The 24799-nt window shown below is 43.9% G+C and overlaps 2 protein-coding genes across 3 annotated transcripts; both read right to left on the reverse strand.

Moving 5' to 3' along the window:
- Positions 1-413: 413 nt before the first annotated feature.
- Positions 414-20851, reverse strand: tha1 (threonine aldolase 1). Of its 2 annotated transcripts, XM_056429962.1 has the most exons (8): positions 20767-20851; positions 4918-5118; positions 2327-2410; positions 2154-2242; positions 1888-2073; positions 1644-1781; positions 1319-1511; positions 414-1246 (listed from the first exon to the last, which is right to left on the reverse strand). In XM_056429962.1, exons 2-8 carry the CDS (start codon positions 5003-5005, stop codon positions 942-944), a joined length of 1083 nt encoding a protein of 360 aa, XP_056285937.1. In that variant the 5' UTR covers positions 5006-5118; positions 20767-20851; the 3' UTR covers positions 414-941. The 2 variants fall into 2 exon arrangements, with proteins under 2 accessions (XP_056285937.1, XP_056285935.1); XM_056429960.1 differs by lacking the exon at positions 20767-20851 and having other exon boundaries at positions 4918-5212.
- Positions 20852-20897: 46 nt separating this feature from the next.
- LOC130203626 (suppressor of cytokine signaling 3-like) lies at positions 20898-23119 on the reverse strand. Its single transcript, XM_056429963.1, has 3 exons — positions 22721-23119; positions 21545-21890; positions 20898-21451 (listed from the first exon to the last, which is right to left on the reverse strand). Exons 2-3 carry the CDS (start codon positions 21671-21673, stop codon positions 20900-20902), a joined length of 681 nt encoding a protein of 226 aa, XP_056285938.1. The 5' UTR covers positions 21674-21890; positions 22721-23119; the 3' UTR covers positions 20898-20899.
- Between the last annotated feature and the right edge of the window lie 1680 nt (positions 23120-24799).

A 24799-nucleotide genomic window follows, 5' to 3' on the forward strand; every position in this document is an offset into this window, starting at 1 on the left:
ATCGATAATCATTGACTGCAAGGAAAGTTAACAGATGACCTATCGGCCCATCAGCCTGCGCCGAGCAATCTACACCGCTAGGTGTCGCTGTTAGACCAAACAAGCTAATTATACTGCATATGAACTCTGACAAACGTTAAAGGTTACCGAGTTAGTCTCTATTTCTGATTCTAATTGTAATGTAATTTCAAACGGTATCTTTTTTGGTAATATAATTCAGAGAATTATAAATCGTTCAGATTAAATAACATGGGTCACTCCAGTTGTAATCCATTACAACTAACCTGCAATTTTAATCCAAATGAATGTGTTGTTCCTATTGTTTTTAAGACGAGTTGGTAAATTATGAGGTTGCAGTTTATGGTAGTAATGTTAGTGAATTACATTGCCAAATTACAACAACTACAACAACAAAATATATATATATATAGTTTATTTGTTTATAGACACATACACAAGGGATATTATAAAGTATAATGATTGTATTGTGACTCGGGCTGCAACTCACAGGTATGTAAAAAAATGATTAAACTGTCAGAGGGTTTCTCAGTCAATCGATTGCTTGTTGCTCTAGAAATCATGAAAGAAATGGACATTTTGACGTCTTTAAAACCCAAAGATAATTAGTAAACTGTGATACAAAAACACCAACAATAGATACTTTGAGAACATGGAACCATCAAATGTCTGGATTTGTCATTTTTCTCATTAGTGTCCGAACATATTCATTTTCACATAGAAACACAGATTATCTCAGACCATGACAATTTCCCTGACAATTCTTCATTCCTCAAGGTATTCCTCTATTTTTCCACAATATTCTTCAATCAGCTGATATAAAAGCTTTCATAATAATCATAATCATAAATTCAATCTCTTGTTCATTCACTCAGATCAGTCCAATATATTAGACAACACACCTTAGGAAGCATCAGGTTTCACTAGGCCCTGACTTTTTCCTCCAAGAACTGAGACGCCACAAATTGCATTTTCCGGATGGCCAGCTGGGTATCTTTAGAGGAAATCCCGAAATGCCATACGGCTCGGACTGAATTTCCGAAAAAAGGGTACATGAGAACTTGTATCCCCTCTCCCAGTGCTGCCTCCTCTCCCTCGCCAACCTGACACATGCGGTCACAAAATTCAGAGGGGCTGAAACTGGACTCCCGTAGATGGAAACGCAGGATGTTGGTCTCCACGGCAGCCATGTCTACAGCGAATAGAGGAGGGTCACAGTCGAGCAGAGCTGGAGAAGAAAAGAGAAGAAGTTATGAGCAGGCAGTTCATTATTTCATTTATAGAATTAAGAGCTGCTCACCTTGAGCAAAGGTTTTTGCATTACGGTGATCCTCCTCCAGTCTTTCTACCATCTCCAGTAAAGCCAGCTTTCCAGCTGCTGCCAGTATACCACTTTTAAATATATGCCCACCCAGAACTTTACGGCATCGCACCGCCTTGGATATGAAGTCTCGGGGTCCAGCCAGCATGGACCCCACTGGGGCACCCAACCCCTGGTACACAGAGGAATGTGAATAAGACTTTGAGAAGTTCTGCTTTGTTCATCTACAAGCTCTTTGTTGGTTCACATCATGTGTATGTTCTGGCCAATTCTGTGAGTGTGTGTTTGTGTTTTGCAGTCCCACCTTGGAGAGGCACACACTGACGGTGTGTGTGTGCTGCAGTATGGTGGATGGAGGCACCTTCTGTGCCACAGCAGCATTCATCACTCTGGCTCCATCCATGTGAACTGACAGACCGTATCTATCTGCCAAAGCACGAACCTTGGAAAAAGAAACACACCTGTGAGAGCTTCTGCACGTTATATTATGTTGCAGGAAGGCAATTATATATAGTACAACAGACACACACACACACACACACACATACCTCCTGCAGGAAGGTCAGAGGCAGCACACGCCCTCCCTGTACATTGTGTGTGTTCTCCACACATATGAGGCGTGAGCGGGGGTAGTGGGGGATGGGGTAATTGTGGCGGATCTTTGATTCCAGCTGCTCCAAGTTAAATGATCCATCAGGGAGAGTGGTCGCTGTGGTGGCGTGGACCCCTGCTATCTGTGTCAACACACATGCAAACAATGAATGCATGTTCATAGATGAGGAAGGAGGCCCGTCTGCTGCTGTGGGACACTCACCTGTGCGCTCCCTCCTTGCTCGTATATGTGTATATGGGACAGGTCGCCCACAATCATCTCGTCGTCGCGCTCCCTGCAGTGAACCATCACTGCATGAAAAAATATTGCCCATAATTGACTATTCTGAAGTCAGAAAAGTGTTTTCAGACTCTGCCAATAAAGGCACAGCTCACCTGCGATGAGATTGCCCATTGATCCAGAAGGCACGAACAGTGCAGCTTCCATCTGAAACATATCGGCTGTAATTTCCTCCAACTCTGCAGGAATTAAACAAATTATATTAATGTAATAAAAAAAGAATGGTAATTAAATAACATTACTTCAATGTCTGTCACATCGCATCACATCATAATAGCCCCACATTGTGGCAGACATCTTGTTTAGTTTTTAGTATTGAATGGTTATTATATGTTTTTGTCAGCATAGTATTTAGTTGCAATTACTCAAGAAACCGGATTTGTACATGCACCCTCAAAAACTTTGGTTCGAAGTGTATGCAATAAAAGTCGTGAATTCATTGCTTAAAATAACTCTTGCTCATCTGATCCAAGTCATAGCATGCTGAAATATTCTATGAATTCATTACTGTATGGAACAAATTTTTGAGGCTTCAAGGCTTGGCACTTAGTTTAGTTAGTTTTTGGCCGTTGCAATCTTGGCACTTTGACAGCTGTTGAGAGACATTAAATATGTTTTTGGATCTTGACTTTACTTTCATGAACTCAATACTGACTGTGAAAGCGTAAAAGTTCAAAGAATAAAACACCCAGACCAGACAACGCTGTGGTAACGACAGGTAAATTACTGGGTAGACACACCTTATGTGCATATGTTAATGTGTGCAGGTTTTTGCATGTCTACCCTGTGGCATCACAAGGGGACAGGTACTGGAGGGACGCTATGTTCCCACTCGATTACAGCGGCCACCTGACAAAATGGCCGCTCAGTTGGAAACTACAGCTCCCAGACTGCCTCACCACTCACCCAGCTGCAGGTGCTTAGGACATCTAATTGAGGCAGGGCTGGGAAGCTTAAGAGGAGACAGAGGGCAGAGCACAAAGAGGGAAGGAGCTGGACAAGCCAGGAGCCCAAGCCCAAGCCCAAGCCCAAGCCCAAGCCCAAGCCCAAGCGAACAACCCAGAGGAGGACTTTGTTTGAAGATAAGTTTTTGTTTAAAGAACCTTTTTCTCCCCCGGGACGCTTTTTGTTGGACTATGGACTTTTTCTTATTTTTGTTGGAATGAATAAACTAGTGATGGTGAGATGAAGCCTCATGAGGCTTCGAACCACTTCAGCCAATTGGTTCGAGAAAGGGTTCATTACTCGAAGCTTCATGTGCTCACGAAACCACCTACTGGCCGGCCAAGTGTATCTGAACCACATAATGTGATGCATTGAATTTTTGTGTCTGTTATGGCTGTTGGGAATGACTATGAATTACAAAAATGTATGACCAAATCATTTCTGTACATACATTATCACATATGTGCATAATAATATATATTTTTAATGTATTCTGTGTGTGTAAATGTTCCCAAAATGGTAGTATCATATGATATGGCAGGTTGTGTAATAAAGTTATGTCACTTTAGGAAAATGGCATGGGCTTAAGCAGGCAGAGGACAGTGAACGTGTGTGTGTGTAACTAGGAAGAGGGGACTGAATATGCGTGTGTAACTTGGACAGTGATGTACAGGACAGGGGACATTCTATTCATTTTTATTCAGAAATAACAGTTTCTCAACAGTTCCATCTTATCACCTATCCTTCTCTCCTCACTCTCCTAAGTCTCCAAACTATCTCTCTCTCTAAACTCTCCAAACTCTCAACCAACAACCCACATGTTGAATGGAGCCTGAGGGGTTTATATTGCTGTCAAACCTCCCGGCAATATCTGAACCACTTCCCGAAGCAGTCACGTGATACAGCCGGGCAGCGAGGCTTCGGCCGTCATCATTTTTGGCTCCTCCCCTAAATGAAGCAAGCCTCGATACGCGCTTCGAGGAAACGCCCCCCTCCATCTCGTAACAACACTAGAATAAACCTTCCTGTTCATTTTAAACATTGCACTTTTGCCAGTTTTTATTTCTCCCTTGCACTGCCCCACCCTAGACGGCACTTGGGACAGCCCGTGACGTGACAACCCGTATTTAGATCTATATTCTTTTATACGTTTTTTCAGTTTTTTGTCTGAGTACCTTTGTATACGTACAATGTGTACATATTTTCCTTTGCATGTGCATATTTTGAAAAACAATAAAAGATTTGATCTCCAAAAAAAGTTAGCCACACCTTAAATCGTACCCAACTTTATAGTCTATTTCACTCTGAATGAAACTATAATGTACCAAATAAGCCTCATGTTGTATTTTATCAAACACACTATGGATCAACACTCCTATGTGACCGAAGAGCTCCATGTTTTAAGACAAATGGAGAGTGCAAACAGATCACATTAGATTCCTCTGGCTCAGAGGTTGAGGATGTCACACTTGTGGTATAATTTGGATAATTAGTCAAAAAGCCTTGTTTTATTCAAGGATATCATTGGACTGGTTTGACAGGACAAAAAGAAGAGTCATGCTGTGAGGATAGTCGTTCTGTCAAGACACGGGTGGGTAACGTTAGAGCCATCTGACAAAAAATATATAATTTTTCTGAAAAGTAGCCTCAAAACAACGTGTACCCGAATGAATTGCAGGTGCCTTAAAAACTAATGTTAGTTTCTGTAATTCATAAATATGTCAGTTGCTTTGACTCTTACCGCAAATCTTCTCCTCTCCTTTCATCAGGTCATCTTCAAGCGCCGCCTTCGCCATGGCCTGCCTCAATGCTGGCCCGGGCTGGGTCATCACGTCACTGCGGAGGTCAACCACCCGGATGTGGGCGCCCCGCCCCGGTCCTCGGAGCGTGGGTTTCTTGAGGATGTAATAGCCCCGCACAGAGCTGCATCCCACCGCGGCAGCTGCGAGACCATGGTTCAAAACTTTAAACAAAACTCTGCTGGAAAATGTTTTCAAGGACATGATGTTTTTTCAAAAGGTTTCAAAAAGTTGCACAAAAACTTCCACAAGAGCTTCACACGTGTGACAGGTTAGGACGATTGCAGCCGCACTTGTTCTGTCTCCTTTCATTACGATTTCAGTGTGAAAATAGAGCTCAATACATTCGCTGCCATTACCCAATCCTTGTTTTGACAGGATGAGCCTGCTTGGACCTGTCTTGACGGGATAGGCTGTCTGTCTTGCGGCAAGGTAAATTCATTGGTCCAATACATTTCATCAACATGCGATTCAAGGTGCTTCACATACATCTATTATAAGCATCAAAAAAAGATAAAAGGAAATTAAGAACATTTATTAAAACATTAAAAACAGTCAAAAAGCAAGTTATAGAATAAAAATTGCACTGTAGTTTAAGAAATAAAATGCAGTAGTGAGATGCAGAAATTGATTAATATCCTTGAATCTGGTTCAATTGCAGGTACCCCTTCACCTCCATGTCTGGGATCCTATGCTTTGCTGTCACTCAGGTTTGACATAGTATGAAATTCCAGTAAGGAGGACTATTTTTTCAAAATCACTTCCTCCTCATCTGTTAAGTGTACATTGACTGCATGCAGGTCTCAGCAGCAGTGGAGTCAATGCCATATTAACTCTTTGTGCAACACATACATCTGTTGTCACTCCCGGCTGTTTTATTTGTGTATTTATTCTTTCATCGATCACATTGAAGCCTCTGGGATCCTCAGCTACCTTCAGGTCACTGGACACAAGCACTGGTATACTGTAGAACCCTTTACAAGTACCCAATCAATACATGCTCTTTCTGTCATGGCTGCAACTCCATTTGGTGGGTCTTGCAGCCATGACAATCTGAGAAAGTGATGGAGGTGTTTAACGCTCCGGGCATCATTCATCACTGTTGCCTGACCCCGTGTCCCAGAGTGCTTTCACAGGTATTTTGTCAAGGCTACCTTTCAACCCTTTTCGTCCCTTTACACAGAACTGGTATTTCATCTTTTCTTCCTCCTCAGTTACCTTTTTCTCAACTTGACTTATCACCACACAGAGAGGATTGTGACTGAACACCCCTTACATTTCTTTAGTCTTCTGCCCTGTTCCTCCTTTTGCAAGCAGTTGTGGTCTCGTCTGGAATCTGAGGGTTGTTGTTGGGTTCCTGCGGTTCACTCGACAGCAACCCTCTCCTGTTTGCCTGAGGCTGATAAGGAGCCCTGCACCCACGAGCCTGGCCACACATGAAACAGTGGTTGCAGCTTTCTCCTTCACCTTTGTCCTGGCAGGCCATGCAGCTTCTCTTCCGAGCACCTCTCTAACCCATTGTCTGTCTCCTGTTTGGTGTCTGTGCTCATGGAAGCCAATACCATATTCTTATTTTCTGCCATTTTCTGTTGTGACATCCCTCACGACTGTATGCATGTCAGTCTCTGGTGTGTGGCTGGTTGTCGGAGGCATTTCTTTCTGGTCTCGGGCTCGGCTGCTCCTCCCAGCCGGTGCCGTTGGGTCAGCTCATTTACGCCGGCTCACTTGAATGTGGATTTCTTGAGTTTGTTGAGTGTCTTAGCCACAACACTTGCTGCCTCATTTTCTCTTTCAATGATCATCTCATCACTGGCCTCTGGGTCATCTAGATAAGGCTTAACTGTAATGTAATGTTATCACTGGACAGCCCCGCAGCCCACAGACTTCAATCAAACCGGGCTATCCTGCTCCTGCGGTTCATTATAACAGGCTTTGAGTTCTATCGCCCTGAACAGGAAGTTTTTAGTATTTTCCTTCTGTTCCTGAGATATGCGTCTGCGTCTCTGGTGCAGGTCTGTGTGTTCCTCCTCATAGTGCCCCTTTAAAATAGTCAATAACTCTGTGGTAAGATGGCGACATCTGCTGGCCGTCTTTGATATTACACACATTACAGTATAAAATGAGTTGGTCGTGAAAACTAAAGAAAAACAATGAGTAAAAACAGTGTTAAGCCTAGATTTTGATGAATTGACATGAGTACAACAAATTAATTATACATAGCTTATATGTAGTGTTGTTACGAGATGTGCCGACGCTTCGAAGCGTGTGTCGAGTAATGGAGGGGGCGTTTCCTCGATGGAAATGTCACTCTTGCCTGTCTTCAAAACTTGAGAGCCCTGGCAATATAATCCCCTCAGGCTCCATTCAAAATGTGGGTTGTTGGTTGAGAGTTTGGAGAGTTGAGAGAGAGAGATAGTTTGGAGAGTTAGGAGAGTGAGGAGAGAAGGATAGGTGATAAGATGGAACTGTTGAGAAACTGTTATTTCTGAATAAAAATGAATAAAATGTCCCTTGTCCTGTACATCACTGTCCAAGTTACACAAGCATATTCAGTCCCCTCTTCCTAGTTACACACACACGTTCACTGTCCTCTGCCTGCTTAAGCCCATGCCATTTTCCTAAAGTGACATAATAACATTATTACACAACCTGCCATATCATATGATACTACCATTTTGGGAACATTTACACACACAGAATACATTAAAAAAATATTTTATTATGCACATATGTGATAATGTATATACAGAAATGATTTGGTCATAATTTTTTTTAATTCATAGTCATTCCCAACAGCCAAAACAGACACAAAAATGCAATGCATCACATTATGTGGTTCAGATACAGCTGCCTGTGATTATACACTTGGCCAGTAGGTGGTTTCGTGAGCACATGAAGCTTCGAGAAATGAACCCTTTCTCGAACCAATTGGCTGAAGTGGTTCGATGCCTCATGAGGCTTCATCTCACCATCACTACTTATATGTCTTACAATAATAAATGTAGCTGCTTCGATGACACAACAAAATCAATGAGCCTGTAACACTCTGTTCTGTTTCTCCTGTGTCTCCTGTGTTCTGTGTCTCTTCTATGTCTGCTCTGTGTCTCCTCTGTCTTGATTGTTTCATTCCCTGCACCTGCCCTCAGCCACTCATGTCTCCTTGGTTTGTTTCATTCCCTGCACCTGCCCTCAGCCACCCTTGTCTCGTTAGTGTCTCATGCCGTACACCTGTTTCCCCCCCTATATATTGTGTCAGTATTTCCCTTGTCACCTGCTGGATTGTTGTCTTTAATTCTGTCTTCGTTGAGCCCTATGGTTTCCTGACCTGCCCGCCTGCCCCCTTTTGGACTTTTTGCTGTTTTTGGAACTTTTTCTTATTCATATTGAGTCCAGCCTGTTTCTCTGCAACTGAGCCTCACCCCGTGACAAACCCCTGATAGAGCCACCGTGTGAAGAATCTTTAGCGAGGAAAAGATCAACCGTTTCACCACGTCAACACACACATACACACACACAAGCAGGACAGTAATCAGATGAGCAAACATTGATTTAAGCAATTATTTCACAACTTTTATTACATACACTTCTGTAAAATATACTTATCCCCGGACCAAGATGAAAACCATAAATACAGTGTGCTGTTTTTTTCTGCAACTGTTTGCCTTTTGGTATGAATCCGGTTCTGACAGAAATCACAAATAAATACGACAACCTACTGAAAAAAAACAGCATAACCAGACGATACTAAAATCGAAGCATGTCTGCCACAATGTTGGGCTATTATGTGACGCGATGGACATAGGACTAATGTTATTTGCAGACCACATTTTACTGTCCATGTGACATGAAGCGTGACATCTCCTCTTTAACCCTCCTTGAGCTAAAGAGTACCTGAGCGGTCAACATCCCATTTTTCTCGTCTTCTGTGACTTGCTATACCACAGAAAACGTGTTCGTTGAGAAGAATCTTTCTTTTATCATCAGCCTTGAATACTTAAGTTACTCATTTCCGCTCAGACACACTAATCCTCCTCTGGCCCTCTGAATTATACTGCTTTTCCCTCAAAATATTCCACTTTTCGACAATTATCTGCAAACAGACATCGTGATTCACATTGAGTATGTTTTTAACTGTGTCCTGCATTAATCCTCAGTGCAGTGAGGCATTTACATGCGAAAATGTGTCCCTGTGCATCTGTGTGTGTCTGTCTGTCGGTGTATGATGTGTTTACACTGTGTTGTGGCCACGAGTGACACCCTCAGATTCTTCAGGGGTCACAAACCTGCTTTTGGCTTGACCTTTATCCCCGCGCCGAGCTGTAAAGCTGACTCCTCCGAGCTGTCAGCCATCATCCATTTATCTTATTACAGAGAGTGAAAAAGGAGGTGAAAGCATGTCCCACAAAATCTGCATCTCCCTACGCACACCTACACAAACACTTTAAATAAGGGGGCCACAGGCTGGGCCCAAACTGAACTGGTTATATCTAGCCCGTAACTCTATTTTTATCGGCAATATAACCCCGGCTCCCTCGTGCCTCCGGGACTTGGTCAATATTTGTAAATGTATCTACCGTGGACTGAGATTAGGCTGCGAGGGATTTGCACTCATTACAAAACGACTCCCACCTCCCTCTGATACTCACTTTTTTCTTTCTGACCCACAAGTGCATCCACAACGACTACATTCACGTCTCCCTCCCCTTCACACACATTTCCCACTCGCTGGCACGCTCACGCTGTCTTGTCGGATGTTAATCACTCGCTGGAGGTCCCAGTGTGTGTTATCAGGGCCGCACCACACTGTAGTTAAAGTTGATATTGCCAGTAACAGAGCCGGGTTTTATGAGCCATAACAAGTCGTCATTAAAAGTCATTAGCAAACATCAGCGTCGTAAAAAGGCCACAGTCGGTCTCGAGAGCCCCACAAGAGCCGCGAACGAAGAGAGATAAAGATGTAAGCAACACAGAGCGGCGAAGGGGAGCTGTGAGGAGAGACGGCCTGAGGAGGAGTTGGTTTTTCCGGGATCCCGGTTTGCTCCTGTAACCTCACACTTTTGCCCGTGTGCGTGTGTGTTTTGTTTCTCTCAGATGCCTTCAAGTATTCCTTGCCTCTGTGTGGAGAGAGGAGAGTGGTGTTTTGGAGAAAATATTGAATTAGAGAAGAAAAAAAGGCAGAGAGGGAGAAATGAAGGAGAGGGAGAAATATTGACTCCTTCTGGGAAGGAGCGAGACGGCAACGCCTTTCCAATAACCATAAACCCACTGGGCTGAAAATAGACGGGCCGAATGAATAAACGAATGTGTTCATCCCACACGAGCTCTTCTCTTTCACAGAAGGAGGGGAATGGAGGTGACCCCCCTTCTCCCTTTCTCTCTCTCTCTCTTTCTCTCTCTCTCTCTCTTTCTCAGGCCATCATTTCTTCACCATGACGAAAGCTATTAACTGGAACAAAACAGGTGTTTATGGGAAGCCTTCCCTCAAATGAGGTTTCTCATACACACACAAAAGACACACACACACACACACACACACACACACACACATACACACACTCTTCCCTCTGCAGTCTAAAGGTGTCGACATCAGTGACTGTGAAACAAGAGTAACATCTGTTTCACATTTCAACCTCCCCACTCCCCCCTTCATATGTCAAGGACCATGTGGACAAGCTTTATTTCTCACACACAGACACACACACGCGCACACACGCGCGTGGCACACACACACACACACACGCACACACACACACACAGTTCTCTTAAGATGCAAGGGAAGCTCAATTGGGGTAGTTCTTTGCAATTTTACGGCAAAAAGTATGTGAATGACTAAACATTACACACATATTATGTGATTGTTGATCGTCTCGTTGCCTGAAGGGATTTACATTCATCCTATCTATCTATCCATCTACCCATCAATCTACCCATCAATCTATCCATCTACCCATCTATCTATCCATGTATATGTTTGTATTTATGTATGTATGTTTCTATCTATATCTATCTATCTATGTCTACTACAGAATGATGTTCCTGGACAACTGAAGTGTACTCTCAGTTACGTTCTTTTGGGCCAAATGGTCGCAGTGATAAAGGTTTTCAACATGTGGTTAACGAACAAAACTAAACTAAAAGTGCTACAAAACTGCAACATCATGGTTTGGATTCAAATGAAATTTGAAATAAAACAAAATAAAAAATATACAATTCATCCACATTGGACATGTGCAGCAGTGTCCTGGGTCAAAGCGTGGCCTTTCTTTACCCCTTTGAAACTTTTTTGTGATATGTCAAAGGTGAACGTAATGCCTCGAAGCGTAATTCACAATTTACTTTAGTTTTTCTGGAACTTACATTTTACGAGACACGAATGCCCCTTAGTGTTATCATGACTCATGAAAGTCACAGAAAATCAGTAACAACATCAGCTTTTTCTTATTGCATTACTAATGTAGCCAAACTCATGTCAAGAGCTCATTCACGCTTTTATTGCTTCAAGGATTGACTACTGAAATCTTCTCATCTCCTAATCCTTTGGGTTCCCAAAAGAACCTTCAAAAAGCTTCGGCCCATTCAAAATGCTGCTGCGTGAGAACTTAAAGGAACCAAAACGTCAGACCACATCACCCCGATGTTTATGTCACCGCACTGGCGTCCTGTCAGCTACAGAATTGAATATAAGGAAATGATTATTAAACATAATCACATAATGTGTTGCTTCAAGCCTCACACACATTAGTGAGTGTGATGGGTTTGTCAGTCAGGTCCTCCCACAACAATCAAGGAAACCCATTTCTTCATGGACCTCACTTTGTATAAATTGGGTATTGTCCTGGTGAAACGGGAAAGGGCTTTCCCACACACCTTTGAAGCAAAGATGGATGCACACTCCAAAGTGTCATTGTATGCTGAAGCTTTAAGATTTCCCATCATTGGACCTGAGGGGGTTTGAGATATTCTTCTGTCTCTACCACCGATTGAAGCATGACATCGGAAAAATTAGTTTTCGTTGGAACCACTTCCTTCCAAATGAATAGTCCCAATGAACAACGGATGTATTACAGTATTCAGAAAATTGCGATCTTAAAAGGTTTTAAGTGCTCAAAGTTAATTTAAGTCACTTCCATTGTAGCCATTCATAACCTCTGCCATAATCATCCACCACTACGTTTTTATGTAATTTGGGTGAACTGTCCCTTTAAGTGATGTGGTGGAGAGAGTTATATGACAGTATGAGGCAGGGTTTACTAGACCATCAAGATTACCCGCTGTAGTAATTAACTGCAACCACGATTGCCTGTGTGCACTCATTCATCTCGTCCTTCATTCAGCCACTTACCGACTTCTCCTCTCTCACTCATTTATTGTTTTGTTCATTCAGCTGTAATTACAGACACCCGCCTGGACAATTTCACTTCCGAGAACAGTGGCATCTCTTTTTTTTAACCTTTCTTTCTCCTCCCTTTATATACCAGACCTTCAGTTCACCCCTCACACCCTGCTGACCCTTTTTTCACTCCTCTTCTTCATCCTCCTTTCCCACATTGCCCACTCCTCTCCCCCCCCCCCCCCCCCCCTCTCTCTTTCTCACTGGGAAGTCATGTGACTTCCCTGAATCTGGGCCCTATAAACCAGCAGTACTTGGGGGGCTCAGTGTCTATGCAGCTCCCCGATTGGCTCTTGCATTGACTGCTTGGTGCACACACACACTCACACACATACACACACACGCACATACACGCACACACGCACACACACACTCACACACGTACACACACACGCACATACACGCACACACACACATGCACACACACACACACACACACACACACACTTGTTTTTGCTGCCCCGTGAGGATGCCAGACTAGGAGGTTACACGTGGGGACACTACTTTCTAAATGAAATAACAGCATACTTTAGATCACATTCATTTTTATATTGGGAACCAAATAGGAAAATGGCTCAAAAATGTGTCAGTCTTTTCTAACCCAGCGGGGATGCTCCAATTGTGTCATAACACAAACCACCACCAGGTGACACTGTTAAACTTTTGTCTTACACTTACAAGCCTATATAAGGCCTCACGACCAACTGTTAACTGCTAACCCATAGTGCACACGTGTAAAAGCGTTGCTTCAAACATTCTCGCTTTAAAGCAGCAATGCATTTTTTTAACATAATATTGTTTCTCAATACACTTGAGACACCGGGCTTTCCCAGGAACTTTCCCAGAGCTGAAGTGGTCCATGAGACAGACGCCCAGACAGACGCCCAGACAGATGCCCAGACGGATGTCCAGACGGACGCTCAGACAGACGCCCAAACAGATGCCCAGACAGACGCCCAGACAGACTCCCAGACGGATGCCCAGACGGATGCCCAGACGGATGTCCAGACGGACGCCCAGACGGGTGTCCAGACGGACGCCCAGACAGACGCCCAGACGGACGTCAAGACAGACTCCCAGACAGACTCCCAGACAGACGCCCAGACGGACGTCAAGACAGATGCCCAGACAGACGCCCAAACAGACGCCCAGACAGATGCCCAGACGGATGTCCAGAGGGACGCCCAGACAGATGCCCAGACGGACGTCAAGACAGACGCCCAGACGGACGTCCAGATGTCCAGACACCCAGACAGACACCAGGACAGACGTCCAGATGTCCAGACACCAAGACAGACACCAGGACAGACGTCCAGGCAGACGCCCAGACAGACGTCCAGATTTCCAGACACCCAGACAGACACCAGGACAGACGTCCAGACAGACATCCAGACAGATGTCCAGACAGATGTCCAGATATCCAGACACCAAGACACACACACAGACAGCGGACCCCCTGTTTTCTTCTTTCTGGAACAAATTGTGATCCTTCACATTACAATACAATGAGACGGTCTGTGTTTATGTGACTAAATGCACCTATTGCAGAGAATGGATATTCAATTAGAGCAATGATTAGTCAGATGTCATCATCATTGAAAGGAACCAACAAATCATCATACAGCAAATACAAAATATCTTCCAGAAAGGTATTTATTTTTGTCAGGAACGTGTGTTAATTTTCCCTCGATACATGTATATGGTCTTTTCAAAAATACTTTAGTCTTCAAAGGAAAGGTTTAGCCAACAAAACCACTTCGTTAGGTTCAGGAAAAGTTTGTTGTTTGTGTTAAGATTACCACAGAAATGCCGTAACTACATCACGCAAGTTACGTGACGAATAAATCAACGTTGACTTTTAATTTTCACATCGAGCAGCTCGTCTCCTGGCTGAAAGATCGCTGTTTGTTTCACTGATCCGCCTCCTCTCTCACCCGCCTTGTGTGTGCTTTTACCGTTTTTAAACTTCCTCGTTCATGAATACGTGGATAACATACAAAACAAGTCTATGGGATATCTATGAATTACGGCGTACTCAATTTTCCTGGGTGAAGCTATGAATGCTAAATGAGACCAGCCTGAAAGAACAGTGAGTCACGTTTAAAGGGATCTATTGGCAGAAATTGTATATAATATTACTCAGGATGTTTCTTTAGCATGTAAGAACGGTTTTGTTTCTGCTATCTTAGAACGAACCGTTTATATCTACGTACGGAGCGGGTCCTCTTCATGGAACCGGCTGCTATGTTTCTACAGCCCAGAACTAACAAACTAAACATTGGCTCTGGACAGGGTCATTCGCTGTTTCAAGTTTTCGTGTCGCCCACTGTAGTTCAACTACACGCTTAGCACGCAGGGAAAGTCCCTGCTGGATTCACCCTAAATCCTACACACTGCACCTTTAAGTGTGCACACACACATACACACTTGAGCCTGTGAAGGGCCATTTGTTGGGAGATTCGTGCAGTGGCAGGTCAATGGCTGAAAGGACTCGGTGCAGGGGGCTCAGCTATGAGGCTGCTTTAATCCAATCGGATCCTCGTTGGGACGAAACAGAGCAGCCTGCCAGTTATTGGCAGTAAAGCGCCGCTGATCATATTTAAAATGTCCAGTTTGGATAGAAGGCCTATGTCAGGTTTAATGTGCAGAGAAGACCTCTTCAAATGGAGTGTACAATCAGTACAATAGAGTCAGTTAAGGATTTGATCAAATGTGGAAGCCACAATGTAAGAGTATTGATAAAGAAACGCCAAGGCCAGTGGAGCCTTTTTAATCTCCTCTTTATTCTTTATTATGTAACTGACACCCTCCCACACTTTCTCTACTGCTGCTAATTCATACACATTACACATGGTAGTAGTGTTGACTTAGTCTGTGTGAGTGAGGGAGTGTCTGTGTCCCGACAACTATCCAGTGAATTGTGAATGAAATTACGTACAGATAATCATTGTCCCTAGAGGGTGAATCCTTTTTTTTTTTTCTTTGCAAAAATATTTCAAAAACTAAGAGATGGATTGTCGTGACATTTTGTTCAGACATGGTCCTCAGAGGATGAATAATAATGAGTTAATTTTTTTCTCTTGTGCTGAAATGTTAATATATCCTCTTAAATATGTATACATATTTGCAATGGATTGGCCAACAGATGGTTCTACAGGCATTTATGTCCCTCAGACGATGACTTGTCATGACTTGGTTACTACTATAGCAGGTTGACATCTTTACTTCTTTTTCTTGATACTCACATCAATTAGACATTTACAAATGTCTTTCAGACAATTGACATTGCATGTGTAGATTTGTACCGCTTGCTCACCACACGTGTATGTGCATAAGAGAGTGTTCATGTGTCCACTGCAGTCTCAAGTTCAAATCTTATGCAGCCCCATTTTCTGGCAGAGGGGACACAGTGACACCTGAGAGTGTTGGAGGGTTTGGTCTGCGTCCATGCCGTTACAGTAAGCCATTTGGCAGCCGAGCGTCTTCGCCGCTACGCACAGCTGTGGATGGAGAATAAAAACAGCCGCCTCCCATGACAACGCGGCTGCGTCTCCCACAGCGTGTCTCACAACTGCATTTCACAACCACGTTCGTACGTTCCAGGTCATCGCAGGTCGCCTCGGCAACCAGGAACAGCGGGCACACCCATCCGTCAGGTTGTCCAGGTGTTACGGGAAATCAATTTCAGTTAAGTTACAATGAGTTCCAGATGCTGCTGCTGTGTGTGTGTGTGTGTGTGTTTGTGTGCGTGTGTGTAGGGGGGATGGTGGTGTAGTCAGTTCAGAAAAATATTGCGGTTTTAATATGTCACAATGAGCTTGTTAGTGAGAGCCTGTCAAGGCTGTGTTTGTGTGTCTCTTGCACACACACACACACACACACACACACACATGCATGCGCACACACTCAAGCACACAAATGCATACATGCATGCATTTTTTAGTGCATCTGTATGCTTCTCATATGTTTTTTATTGATCCGTGTCCCTGTTATACCCCTCCTGCTCCCTCTCCTTCCCTCTGTGCGGTGATGGTGGAGGAATGATGGAATGCTGGAGGGTAACTCTCTGGTTTCCTGGAAGCTGGTCTGGCTTTATCAGAAGCGGCTGTGACAATACTCAAGCTGATGGGCCAACCAAACGTCTTTCCTATAAGCGCAGATCAGCCAAACAAAAAAGCCTTCCTGGAAGAAATAATCAGCAAACCGGAGCTCCTTCCTGGAAGACCACTGTGGATTGCTCGTTGCAGGCATACTCCCGGACCCTTTAATATTCTTTCCACCTTCTACGCTTGACATCGTTGACATTGGCATGAGATTAAAAAAAAGAAACGAAGACATAAACTGTTAATAACACTTAGATTTTAATCATACCGCAAAATGTTATCAGTCACTTTGAAAGCATTTCCCTCACCGCTCCACTTGCTTCATATTTCCTTGTGTTGTATTGAAACACATTGTCGAAGCTTTTACGTCCACACTTTAGCGTGAACGTTTTGATTGTTAAAAAAACGACACACACAACAACAAAAACGAACCAAGCTCAGTTGTTTGAGGGTGTTGTACTTGGCCGGGGACACTGTTGACAACCGTTGAGCCCTGGACACACAGTCATTACCCAAAAAAAATGAATCATGGTGGAAAGACTTTCTATGAGTGTGTGAGATTCACGAGAGGAGCGAAGGATGCAGGCAAGAATATTCCAGCCCCGCTAACCAGGCAACTGTGGGGAACACAGTGAGTCATAGTGAGCCGAGCTGGCTTATTTAGACAATGTGTTTGTGTATAAAACTGAATTACTCAGGTTGGATTTTGGGAAGACGGCTTTCTCGTTGCTGTTTGAGCTACGTCATTTTTTATGTGTTTATAATGGCTCTCTCAGTCCTCCCCATAAAGAACTAGTGTCACACACACACACACACACACACTTTGCTCTTAAGATGCAAGGGAAGCTCAATCGTGGTAGTTCGTTGCCATTTTACAGCCAAAAGTATGTGAATGACTAAACATTATACACATACTATGTGATTGTTGATCATCTCTTCGCCTGTGGGGATTTGCTCCCATTTCAAGTCAATTATCTGTATTCAGCCCACACACTCACAGCAACTTTCAACACACATTTCTTCCTCCAAGTGTCATAGCAAAATAGGGAACTATGAAACTGGGCTTTTGAGTTATTGTAGCTATACCTGCACTGAGGTAAGCTGCACAAACAGTTGTTAAACTGTGTCCATTCACTTCCTAAGAGGTCTGTGGCTGGCGTGTGTGTATATATGTGGGTTGTTGTGAGTGGTGAGTGTCTATGTATGTGTATGTGTGGTGAATAATCTAATGTGAATATTTATATATATATATAGATTTATATGTATAACCCTTCTGAGCTGAACTCAATGCTCTTTCTGCCTCCTTTTGCTTTTTTTCTATTGTCGTCGCTTCAGGTGGCATTCTCTCTCTCTCTCTCTCTCTCTCTCTCTCTCTCTCTCTCTCATGCACCCACTCACACAAAGACACCTCATTTGCGCTTACATACACACACCATCACGAGTCAAACCGTAAAAACTCAACTCAATTAAAGTGCCTCATTTCCTGGAAGCCAGCCTCAGATAGAACACAAGGTATGCGGGGAATTGGAACTGTGTGTGTGTGTGTGTGTGTGTGTTTGAGGAATACTGAAGTGAAGAAACTCACCTCTTGCTTCATTTTTAACAACAATCAGCACACACAAACACACTTTGCATTGGCTGCACACTAAAACCACAGACCATCATAAATCTCTTCCACGTGGACCCTTTCACCTATTTGACCTCAAACACACACACACACACTCTCTCTCTCTCTCCCCCTCTCTGAAGAAGACACCTTCCTCACTCAGGCCCTCAGGCAGGATGTATAAAACCGGGCTGCATTCCTTTCCAGTTAGGTCCAACCCAAAGTGAGTTCTCGACACAGTAACTGCTGTGTCAAATTGTGTGTGTGTGTGTGTGTGTGTGTGTGTGTGTTTGTTAACATAACGGCATGCTTCTGGGAATCCCTTTATCACTGTGTGTTGTGTACATCTGCAGGGAACATCTGACAAAACCGTGCCCACGCCCCTTACTATATGTTTCCCCATGCCTTTGGAATTTACCCACAATGCTCCAGCAGAGAAAACAATAAGTGATGATTGCAGTGATTTTAACCCTATGATGAATGTGTGTGTGTGTGTGCGCTCGTATTGGGACGGTCCGGCTCCTTTAAAGCCTGCCGACTGAATAAACATTGCTTTGTTTCACGAGGAAATCCTATTTTTCCCGTCAGTAATCTATTTGCGGGGCTTTGCTGGAATACAGTCCGCCTTAACAATACGTTACGATAAGTGAAGTCAATATTGACTCAGTGGAGTAAGAGAACAGAGAAGTGAAGTAACACACATGGCAAACACATTGACTTTTGTAAAAATAGTGCTCTTTAATATAAATTATTGAAATATTTTAGAAATATAAATATGTGCAACGTTTCCTTTTCCTTTTTTTATGTAATGCTTTGTCATTTCAGATATTACAGCTTGTATCTTTGCCAGACTAGTGGCCAGCCTTTAGCGAGAGTCTTTATAAAAGACAAAATGATTCACATAACACATGTGGGTCACTCGTGCAACACATGTAAACAAACAAACAAACAAAGAAACTGGGTGTTGACGTGAGGAAATAAGACTGAGATTTGACCAAAAGTAATAATAATAATAATAGTAAGCATCACCGTGGTACTATTTCAGTGCTCTTGTCAAGTGGCCACATGAGATCAAAACATTTTATGATGTGAAAAGGCTCCCACTCCAATATGGATCACAGGTAAAGTATGAGCACTAATCAAACACAGATAAAAAACATTCTGATCAAATCTGAGTCTTGGTTTTACTTTGTTTTTTTAGTTTTGTTTTTAAGAATCACTTTCAGGAAGTTTTGTGTTCCCTTGACATTCAGACAGACACAAACAACTCCTGTTTCAGAGGTAACAATGGAAAGTAAGACGGGGGGACGGGGGACCTTTCTAAAATTACTGGGATAAAAAAAACGTCCACATAACAGTTCACTTTCTCCTTCATGAGCACAAAAAGAAATACGTTGGAGATGATAATGTTAAACAATAAATCACTGTGAGAGGGTCTGAAAGACAGAATTAAGACTCAGCCAAAACTTCATTTTTTCCTTCCCATCTTGGCAAACGTGGCTTTATATTTAAAGGAGCGGCGTCCTGTTGAGCTCCATCATTTCCTCAAAGTCTGGGACATCAATCACATCAATTCTGTAGCTGTATACCAGTATGTCTCCTCCCCGTTCTCCTTCACCCAAGCCCCCTCCCCAGTTCTCCGTCCTCTTCAATTTCCCTTTCCTAATCCCATTTCCCGCTCCTCTTTCTCCTTCGTTCAATCCTTCTCCCCCCCCACACACACACACCACCACCCTCAAATATTATGGATCGTCATCCCCGTCGTCTTTCCCCAAGGAGCTTTAACAGTGACACTTTTTTCCAGCCGGTCTGGATAAAAATAAGTTCTGCTATTTTGTTTGGTTCCGCGCCAAGACTTTTGTCTCGGTAACAAGCTTTTGTCTCGGCAACAGCCGCCTGTTCTCTGTCACTGTCAAGGTAATGAAGGAGAACCGGGATTCAAACTGGAGAAGATGCTTTGTAATGATTTGTTTGGCCTTTTCTTCTCTCTTTGTTGTTCCCACGCTTCCAATCAACCTTCATGCTGGCTTTGTACCTGTGTGTGTGTGTGTGTTTGTGTGTGTATGTGTGTGAGAATGGAGCTGGCGTGCATGACCACCCCCCCTCTCCCTCGCCCCTCTGTGAGGCAACATTTGCGGGAAGCAGCAATGGAAATGTGTGCGCTACCACAACACACACAAACACACACGCACACTCAGACAAATAAATACTGTATGTTCTCAACTCCCCCCCCACCCCCCCACACACACACGCCCCACGTTTGGACTTTGCCTTTTCTCTGTTAACTCCTCCTTCTTTCACCTTTCTGCTCTCTGTCGTCTTTCTTTCAGTCCGCTGATCCAAAGTGTGTAAATGTCAGGCTGAGAGAGGAGAGGCTTCTTCTTCAGCACATTTAACCCGCGGGGATCACCGGTTGGTGCATTGATCTTGGCGTCGCTGTCGTCGTTACTATCGACTGGTTAATCTTCTACGAGGCTGTGCTCTGCGTCTGAGTCAGTCATAAGAAAACATTGACCTTTGACCTCCGACTTCGTTTTGCCACTCACATTAGTGGTCAGTTTCTGCAAAGGCTGGACGGACGAGGTAATCGTTGGTTACCTAGATCCCGCTCCTCGCCCCAGACCCCCCAGGAGACTATATAGATGGTGTCCGCCAGAGTTGAAGCAGATCTGGGACACAATGAAAAACTGACCTCACGTTGGCATCTGAGGCTAACTCTGGTCGGCATCCGACGGCGCCTCTATTCACGGACAAGCCGAGAACTTGTCTGTGCCGTCCTCGTGGGCACCTGGTCCATGTGGTGGAGCTTCTGCAGTTCCCGTCAGTCATATGGGAGCGTCGTACTCCTCCAGGAAGTCTCTAAGTGTGTGTGGGAGCTGCTCCGCTCGCTCCGACCCCCCCAGATTGTTCAGGGTCCTCCTGCACATATGCTGCAGGGAGGAGAGAGAACTTGAGAGGGGCCGCCGCAGCTCCAAGGGAATCCTCTCTCCGCTGGTGTGGATCAGATACACGCTGCACCCCGTCTTCTCCGCCTCTCTTGAATTACCCCCACACGCCCCTTCTCTGCCTCTTCCAGCATCCGGCCCCTTCCCCATGTAGTGCGCGACGAGTTTCAGCACGCAATCAAACTGCCGGAGCTCTTGGGTGTTTTGTGGGTCTGGCTGTAGGTAGAAGCCGCCTCCCTCGCTGTGAATGCGCAGGTTCTTGGTCCCTCGAGCCGTCTGGACGGAGAGGGTGAAGAAGTGGTGGTGGTCCGAGGAGTCGCGGATCAGAAAGGTGCCGGGCGGCTCAGAGCGCAGCAGGACGCTGGCCTCCCGGCCCCCCACAGCACCCCAGTAAAACCCACTCTCCTGCAGCTTACGCAATGCACGCATCACCTGAAATGATAATAAAGAAAAGTCATTATCAGCCCATTTTTACACTTCAATCATGGAAACAGCTTTTTCTCTATATACTCATGTGTGACTGACCTGCTGGTAGTGTGCATGTGAGCTGAAGGGCTTGTAGTGATGCAGGGTAGAGTTTGACCCCTGAACCCTGCCCTCCGGAGGGGTCACGCTGCTCATGGCGAGGGGGTTGCGTCCGCTGAAGACTACCATGGCGCCATGGCCCCCTGCCTCTGCCCGCTGGTCGAGAGGCAGGGGGCCCAGGACAGGAGCGCAGAGGTGGACAGGTGGAAAGGAGTTTGGGGCAGAGGGAGAGGAAAGAGAGGGGGGGTGGGGTGAGAGTGGCTGGGTCACACACCGGGTCCAGGGCCCCGGGGCAGAGGAGTCTGATGCATCCAGAGAGGGGCTGGGAGAGAGCACCTACACACAGCTGGAGACAAGGAGCACAGATGACCCATCTATATAAAGACTGATGCACACATTCAGGCTGCAGTCTCCTCTGACACTTCATTCATGCTCGCGGACAAAAATAAACGACCACTGTGCCACATGGAGCTCCAGTTGAGCCCCATGAAATGCAGAGAAGACGATTCTGACAAATGCATAAGGCACGACTGGGCAGGCAGGTTATATTTAGTTTAAATGAATCCTCGCTTACTCGCGCGGAGCCTGATGCTGCGCCGCGCAGCCAGACAGCAACTGGATCCTGATTGCTTTCAATTGTCTTCGATCGGGCGTACCGCAACAAGGGATTTTAGAAACGGGGTGACTGTGAAGGAGTCCGGCGCGCTTTTTTTTAAATCCCCCGCCCCCCCTTCTCGTTTTGACTAAATAACTCCTTATTCCCTGCTCGACCGCGCTACAGAGGCCCCGTTCTCCGGTTTCACCGTGAATAAAACAGACACAAAGTGTTCTGCCTGGTCCGGTTTGCTCTGATCCCCCTAAAGGGGACCTGGAGACGGCAGCGCCGAACCGTGCGGGACCGAGGGAAGCAGGAGGCGCCATAACGGTTCAGAACCGCACCAGAGCCGCTGGTATGGAGGAGCCGCTGGTATGGAAGTCGGTCTCCTACTCACAATATTGCGAAACAACCCCCCCTAAAAAAATGTATACTTCCAACCTCACCGGCTGCACTGCACCAATAGCAGCCACTAACATCAGCTGTGCTTACATCTGCGTTATAACGCGTCTCTTTTCTGTCACCGTGTCTGCCCGAGTGATGCACAACGAGCCGCTTCGGATGCCTTTTCTTTAACTTACCTTGCGGATATATTCAGCCCCGCAGCGCAGCCGCTCTTCGCCAAAAGAAAAGATATGCAAACTACCCGAGAGTAGTCCTAAATGAATTATTAACTCAGGCATTAAAATCAGAAAAAGAAAAAAAAAGTATCCAAAAAGAGTGTGGGTTCCTTTCCTGCGCGGAGGAATGTTGTGTCGGCGATATCTGAAGGCGAGACCGTGTAACGTGTGTGCATAAAGGTTACTGGAGGTTGTTTCGGAATAACGCCGATGTTCGTAAGGCTCCGCCTCCAGATCCTCTTCCAGGAATCACGCTCGTGCACGCAGAGAACACATGCACGTGCCCGCGCTCGTTCTCGGCAGATTGCCAATAAATAATCAGCGTGACCTTTGCAGGGCTGTTTCCTGGTACCCTCTCTCTCTCACGCGTACACGCACACGCATACACGTGAATGAGTTACAAACTCTACATACGGAATAATTCAAAAATGATAATAGGTTACATTATTATATGTGTGTTCCAGACTTTACTGGCTGATATAGATAGGAGTCTATGCCGGGCAACAATCATTACTCCATATAAACTACATTGTATTAAAATATGAGACACTTGTATATGACTATATGCTATGATACCAGGCTGCTGTTATAGCTTTATATAATGTAATCTTGATGCAACATATTTTCTAAGTTGAGAATTTGTATGTCAAATAATAAATAAATATGTCCCTCTGACATGTTGAGGAATATAACATGTAAACACTGAAGTAAAGCACCACAACATTGTTGAGCACATATACTTTCTACGACTGCAAATATTTGCTCAATAATATTTGTTCTTGTACTTTTCTATGTCACATTCTTGATTACATACATTTATTATTTTGATCTAAATACTCAATTAATTTCCTTTGATATCGTGTGCTGCTGTAACATGTTGGTTTCTTCCACACAGGATCCCCTTACCTTAACTGCAGGCAAAAGTATAATCCATAACATGACAGATAATGGACTATTATTGAGCTGCAAGCCAGTTAAGGTTTAAAGATGATGTCTCTCAGGCCCTGGTGTTGTGTCAGGAAGCAACTGACTTACTGTCATTGCTCTTGAGCAACAACTGGCTATACTGCTGAACTGAAACACTCTATTACAGGCTAAAGGTCCTGCAGCCAAAGGCTTACTTCAATAAAAACATAAATGTATTTTCAGAAAATGCGCTGAAGGTATTAAGAGTAAATGTACTAATAATGCAGAATTTTCTCTGTCAGTGTTATATTGTCATATATTGTATTGATTGATTATTACTGGAAGATGTGAAAGCAGTATTTTATCGTTATATTTTATGTATGAGCTATTATTAAGCGGTTCTACTGTTGGGTAGTTTAATAAGCGGTACTCAACAAAATACCTTTCATATGCTCACAAATATTATTTTTATTTTTATTTTGACATGTTATTTTTTCTTTTTCTTTTCTCACAAAAAAATCCTGCACACATAATAAAAGTAAACAAAGATCAAAGATGACGACTATGTTGCTTCTACTCACTGTATGTGGGCATCAATAAAACAACTTTCAAACTATAACAACACTATTGATAACAGCAATTCATGCTCATCATGCTACTAATTACTATACACACATATGTAATTACAGTGTGATAATGAGTTTAAAGCCATTGTATTCTATAACGACTGTTCCTTGGAACAAACACCTGTGAACAAGATGTGTACTGCACGACCACAAACCTGGTTCACACCTGCAAAAGATAATGTAAGTGGCAAAAGTCAAGTGTGTGTTACCAGAAATGCATTGATGTGTTAATCTCAAATATTTTTTAACTGTGAAGCATCATTATTAAAGATGATAAAACATGATATTACATTGCTTCTTTCCCATATAAACAAACATTTTATTAAAATACAAAGAAAAAACACACTTGAAAAATTGGAAAATTAATAATAATGACAACAACAACAATAATATGAATGCAGATAATTAAAATCACAATAATAATAATCATTATTATTATCATGATAATCATAATAATATTGATGATTTTTTTTACATTTTAGGTTGACTTCAGGGTAAATCTTTTTTG

This window comes from Pseudoliparis swirei, chromosome 13 (genome assembly GCF_029220125.1).
Source record: "Pseudoliparis swirei isolate HS2019 ecotype Mariana Trench chromosome 13, NWPU_hadal_v1, whole genome shotgun sequence".
NCBI classification, from domain to species: domain Eukaryota; kingdom Metazoa; phylum Chordata; class Actinopteri; order Perciformes; family Liparidae; genus Pseudoliparis; species Pseudoliparis swirei.